Source organism: Scleropages formosus, chromosome 7 (genome assembly GCF_900964775.1).
Source record: "Scleropages formosus chromosome 7, fSclFor1.1, whole genome shotgun sequence".
In the NCBI taxonomy this organism is placed as follows: Eukaryota; Metazoa; Chordata; class Actinopteri; order Osteoglossiformes; family Osteoglossidae; genus Scleropages; species Scleropages formosus.
The window spans coordinates 30,377,228-30,383,227 of NC_041812.1; the positions used below are offsets into that span (position 1 = coordinate 30,377,228).

Below are 6,000 nucleotides of genomic sequence, written 5' to 3' on the forward strand. Positions count from 1 at the left end.
TACGCTGCCCTAGGTAAGGAATAGCGGCAGTAATAACGAAAAGCCTCTCCTACACCACTGAGGATGCCTGGGTCAGTGATGATGTCCTCATCAGGTCCAGGGATTTTGAATCCTGAAAATTCTGTTTCCCTACCAGACCCGAGGAGGAAGTACCACATCGGGCTGCTGGCCTACGGCAGCATGGGAGATGGCTACCAGGCAGACCAGACTGCCAGCACTCCGGGATGCGTCTGTGAGTTGAGACTCTACCTCTACTGCATACGTCATTTAGCATAGCTGTTTATTGGTTATTAATACAGTACAATTCAATAATAATTGCGATATTCATCATCTTTATTGTATATGCCATGCAACTGACGTATAATAATGTCTCAGACACAATCAAGGTATAAATATGTGTTTGCCACTAATCAAGGACGTAGCGCGTTAATTTAAATGAACGCGTGCGTCTCTTGTACCAGCTGTCCGCGACCGCTTGGTGCCTCCTCCCCCACCCCCCCACCGCCTCTACTCGAGGGCCAACAGTTCATCGGCGGTGTATCTGCAGTGGGATCGCCCTGCCTTCACCATGGGCCAGCCGGTCCGCTACACGGTCCGCTGCAACCCTCCGGGCGTGCAGAACGCCTCGCTGGTGCTCTACCTGCAGACGTGAGTCTTCGCACCTGTGTTCGTTCTTGTCTGTAGGCCCAGTCTGCATGGCGTCTCGTTCAGTTCAGCAGACCTGTCTATATATTTTGTTACGAGTCCATAGTAATTTGTGCTAGAGTGTGCGGTGAGAATGGGGGGCACGGTGGCGCAGCGGGTTTGGCCTGTGCCTGCTCTCTAGTGGGTTTTGGGTTCGAGTCCCGGTTGGGGTGCCTTGTGATGGACTGGCGTCCTGTCCTGGGTGTGTCCCCTCCCCCTCCAGCCCTGCGCCCTGCGTTGCCGGGTTAGGCTCCGGCTCACCGCGACCCTGAATGGGACAAGCGGTTTCAGACTGTGTGTGCGCAGTGAAAAGCAGTAAAACCATTGCAAAGTACATCGCAAAGCGGGGCGTCTTATAGCAGCGGGCTGTGGGGTCACCATCCGAGTGAAAAGAGTTGAAGTTACCCACGTGTGTGTTGAGCTCTGAGTTTTGTAAAGAGTGCAGCTGAATATTTGTTCCAGCAGCAGAGCAGGGAAGGTCTGACCAGCTCCGCTCGCACCGCTCTGTGTTCCCCTCTCGCAGCGCCGAGACCAGCCTGCTCGTTCGGGGCCTGGAGCCCAACACCCGCTACGAGTTTGCTGTGCGGCTCCACGTGGACCAGCTGGCCAGCCCTTGGAGCACCGTGATCCACCAAAACACGCTTCCTGAAGGTGAGGGGGGGTGTCCTGTGAACGCACCTGGGACTCCTCACCTGTCAGAGGGCCGCGCTTGCGTCCGCGTTGCTGCTTGGCGGTTAACGACGGGTCCAGGTTCCGTACCTACTCGCATCTCCCGGCTTCCAAAGTCCCCTTGTTGGGTTTTTATCGCCGCCGGAAGCTCTCGAGCGCGGGCGCTGTGGGATGTACCTGCCGGGAGCACATTGCTCACCTTTCACATGTCTGAGGTCGCCTCCTGGAAGCGATTTGCAGCAGTATGTCGCTCTCTCGGAGGTGAGCTGGTGCTGCACGAAGCCCGTGAGCGCTGATTCCATTGTTTGGGGTCCAACTCGCAATATCGTGTGCGAAATGCCTTCTGTTTGCAACGTGACTGTCTTTTGAACTTTGTTTGCGTTTGTGGGTAAGTGCTTCGTACTTGCGCAGGGTGCAGGATACACTGAGAAATCCTGCACAGAAATTGTCACTCGCAGGGAGGATGTGGGGCAGAGTGGCTTTGGTGTGACCGATTGAACCGTTCTGTGTGTGTGTGTGTGTGTGTGTGTGTGTGTGTGTGTGTGTGTGTGTGTGTGTGTGTGTGTGTGTGTGTGTGTGTGAGGTCCAAAAGGAAAAGCACAGAGGTTCTCAGTTCTGGCTCCACTGTGGTGGAACGACACGCCCCCCCCCCCCCCCTCAGAACTACTGAATCCCTGTCCACATTTAAAAAGGGTCTTAAAACTCACCTCTTCCAGACTCACTTTGCTCGCGTAAGGTTTAAATGTTCATACTCTGTAACTTTGAGATCATATCCGTTATACAATGAATAACCCTTCACAGAAATTCTCCTGTAATGTAACATGAGTGTTAAAAAAAAAAAAAAAAAAATTATTAGCGAGGCAATCAGGAATCGTCCATATTCCGATGAGGTTTTATGCAGCTACTCGTGTGATGAACGTTGGCTCATATGGTGGAAAGAAAGAAACTAACTGCACTTGAGAATCACACGTCTGCATCTAAGCCTCTCTTTCTCCTACTGTAATGCACACCTTGTATTTTCTACGAGATGTACGTCGCTTCGGAGAAAAGCATCTGCAGAATGAATACGTGCGACTGTAATGTGATGTGTCGCAGCACCTACGCGGCCGCCAGCAGCCGTCAGAGTGACCCAGATCGAGCGCGACACAGCGCTGGTGTCCTGGAGGCAGCCGGAGGAACCCAACTTGGCTGTGACGCACTACACCATCCTGTACGCACCCCGCAGGGCCTGGGTGGCCGGGGAGTGGCAGCTACTGCGGAGAGACGGTGAGGAATTCGACCGTGGCCGTGAGGCATAATCCACGACTCATATTTTATTGATGGGGGGGATCGCTGTGACCAGGTAACGGTAGGAACAGGAAGCAGTCAGGGCTCAAACGCACCAGCCGTGGACCTCGGAAAGTTCTGGAAACGATTCGCTACGAAGCTCTGCTCGTGGAGGTGATGGAGCAGATGCTCAGCCTGCAGTCCTCCCGTGGCCCGGCTACCGTAACTCGGATCATCATCACCTCGACAGCTACCACACGGGGGTCCGAGACGTCCCTCGGAAGAGTCGCAGTCCTGGTTTCTGAGCGTGTCCCAAAAATCTGAAATGCTCAAATTCTGAGCTCTTTACAAGCTGCCGTTAGGCCCGCGTTGCTTTTCCTCTGGAATCTGACCCAACGCTTGTGTGAGGACGAGATGTTTTCAGCACATTCGTACATTTCTCAGGTGATTGTCGCACTTTTCTTAAAATAAAGAGGAGAGAGAAAGGGCCACAATTACAGAGATCGACGAGACCGTTCGCAGTGGATGAATGGTCCAGTTTGTCAGGGCGGTCCTGATCGGACCCTAGTTGCTCTGCTTCTCTGGTCCACTGACAGCTGTTTCCATCCATCTACAGGGAGCACCACCATGGCTCTGCTGGAAAACCTGACTCCTGGGGACATCTACATGGTGCGGGTGTCTGCCTCCAACCAGGTGGGCGACGGGCCTTTCTCCGGTGAGGTGGAGCTGGCCGTGGAGGGTCAGAACCAGATCCATGCTGTTGGTGCTGCTGTGGCCAAAGGTCAGTGGACAGTCCGGTTTGCTTTCTTCAGCACACAACATTACGCTGCATGGAAGTTGTTTTGTTCAGTGGTTGTTTCCAGAAGTGAAAATGAGACCAGCGAGGGGTCCGTAGGGGAAGTGGTTTCAGGAGGTGGTAAACTGAACGTACGCAGGCAGTGAGAGGGTGCATGAAGCTGAGGCCGAGGAACGCGATCGTGACGGCAGTGACAAAGACTGTTACTCAGCCCCGGGTTCGTATCTTGCAGCCTTCTTTGGCACCTACCATGACATGGACCTGAAGTCCACGATGGGCATCATGGGGGGATTGAGCATCGCACTGGTCTGCATCCTCGTCTGCGTCCTGGTCCTGCTCTACCATACCAAAGTGAGGTACGATGACTGTCGCAGAGAAAATTTTCCTGTTTCTAGCACGGGGCAGCAGGGTAACAGTTGTTAAGGCTCTGTTTTTGCCTTAGCTGTTTTCTCGGTGGCGCAGTGGGTTTGACCAGATCCTGCTCTCCGGTGGGTCTGGGGTTCAAGTCCCGTTTGGGCTGCCTTGTGACGGACTGGCATCCTGTCCTGGGTGTGTCCCCTCCTCCTCCAGCCTTATGCCCTGTGTTGCTGGGTTAGGGTTTGGTTTGCTGTGACCCTGCTTGAAACAGGTGGTTTTAGACTGTGTGTGTGTGTGTGTGTGTGTATGTGTGTGTGTGTGTGTGTGTGTGTTTTCTCTGTGTCCAAGATTGCATAATATGTTATTTTTATTCATAGTTTATTTGCAGTTTTATCGTCTTGCCTTTCTCCAGGAAATCCTTGGCACCCAAGAGGGCCAGGCCAGGGAACCATCAGCTGCTGCAGGCGTCAGCTCCCCCGGGCACCAATGAGCAGCCGGAGTGTTTAGAGGCCTTGGTTTCGGCACCGCGACACCACTTCATTGATACGAAGGTAAGCGAGGCAACCGCCTAGGCTGTACCGCTCTCCTTGGAAACGCGGTACTCAACCCATAACAACCGTCTGTACCTCAATAGGCTGGACAGCTGAGTCGAACCTCGAGCTGATTAACTCTGATTTAAAGTGCTCTGATTTCAAGTCCTTTTTTTTTGGAGAGAACCTAGGATGGGGCTGTTTGGAGCATACAAAATAACCGAAAGCCATGCTGTGCTTTAGGGTGGGACGGACCTCGTAATAAAGAGTTGTGGACCAGCGAAGCCCAGCGCCCATAAGAAGACGTGGCTGTTCTTCGGTGGTGGAGGCAAGCGGAGGCCCGAGAAAGAGCAGGTGAAGAAGACATGGTGGCCGGTGATGTGTAGCTCATCCTATAAAAATGTCGTGGCTTCTTTTTTTGTGTCCCACAAAGGACTCGTGGCCTGTGTGGAGAGTCCCGGTGCAGTCCAAACTCTCCATGTTTGCACAAGCTTTGAAATCCACCTCCCTTTTTTTTTTTTTTCCTTTCCATTCTGTTCTCCGTCTTTCACCTCCTTACCCCCCCCCCCCCACCTCAGGTCCAGAGGAAAGGCTACTGCGAGTGCTCCTACCGTCCGGCCACAGCGGTCCTGATGCACGAGGATGTGGAAGTGGGCCAGCCTCCGTCCCGGACGGTTGTGTTCGGACTGCCCCGTGACACCGAAGGGTCCCACGGCAGCGAGGGCAGCCAAGAGACTGGCGACTCGGGACACTACTCGCACGATGAGGCCGGCGTGGCGGACGTACAGCCCTCGTCTCTTGAGGAGGGCGATAGCGGGGCCTTGGGCGGTGAAGAGCGACCCCGACTGGAGGACATGGGCGACCCCGTCCAGATGGCCTTTCACCCCCCACATGAGCCCCCAGACACTTCTCAGCGGGTGCTGCCTCTCTAAGGGTGGAAACCACCCCGGCCGCACCAAAGCCCAACCCCCTTGAGCTGCTCGAACAGACAATGAGCAGGAAGCCAAAGAACGGAGTGGAAATTCCTGGAACCGTGACTCTGAATCCGTATCATTTCAGAGGGCGGAGTTTTTTTCTAGGAACGACTTCAGTTTGTCTTCAAACGGCCTTCTGTGTGTGTGTGTGTGTGTGTGTGTGTGTGTGTGTGTGTGTGTGTGTGTCTCACCCACCGTGAATGTTCCCAAAGATGGTTCAAGATATGAATGTGAATTTCCTGACCTCACGAAGTGGATCACTGGAGCACAGGGGACGGCACAGCCCTCCTTTTGCCGATTCTACCTCAGTTTACCACATGGTGAACGCATCTTTGTCTTTAATGCAGACCTTCTCTAGATTTCAGTCGTTAGCGTCCGTTTTTGTGCTCACTGGTACTTCCAGACACCAGCGTAGTGCTTCTTCATTTTATTTTCCTTTCCTGTCTCTTTGCTCTGAAGGAAGGGATTGTCAGACTATATCATTTAGAAGCTTTTTTTTTCTCCACCAAACAGCTTAACTAACGCATACCTTGCTTTCGACTAAGCTGTTATTTTTGGGCACTTTCAGGGTTTTTTTTTTTTTTTCTTTTTTTAAAGGAAGCCAGCATTTCTCCTGCTCGAGGAGACACCGTGCATTTTGTGAGTAAACGCAAACGCCCAGTGAAATGTAAACAAGTATACCGTATACCACGGACCAATAGACCGTTCACTGTGGATGTTCCAA

The 6,000-nt window shown here is 53.0% G+C and overlaps 1 protein-coding gene across 1 annotated transcript in view; it reads left to right on the forward strand.

Annotated features, from left to right (window-relative positions):
- Positions 1 to 5,260, forward strand: part of LOC108929037 (protogenin A-like) — a 30,613-nt gene extending 25,353 nt beyond the window's left edge. The window contains exons 11-19 of the mRNA XM_029253557.1: positions 137 to 232; positions 462 to 648; positions 1,208 to 1,335; positions 2,449 to 2,619; positions 3,236 to 3,400; positions 3,648 to 3,771; positions 4,185 to 4,323; positions 4,546 to 4,656; positions 4,881 to 5,260. Of these exons, the coding sequence (XP_029109390.1) occupies positions 137 to 232; positions 462 to 648; positions 1,208 to 1,335; positions 2,449 to 2,619; positions 3,236 to 3,400; positions 3,648 to 3,771; positions 4,185 to 4,323; positions 4,546 to 4,656; positions 4,881 to 5,234 (1,475 nt within the window). The 3' untranslated portion in view covers positions 5,235 to 5,260. The remainder of the gene's footprint in view (positions 1 to 136; positions 233 to 461; positions 649 to 1,207; positions 1,336 to 2,448; positions 2,620 to 3,235; positions 3,401 to 3,647; positions 3,772 to 4,184; positions 4,324 to 4,545; positions 4,657 to 4,880) is intronic.
- The last annotated feature ends 740 nt before the right edge of the window (positions 5,261 to 6,000 follow it).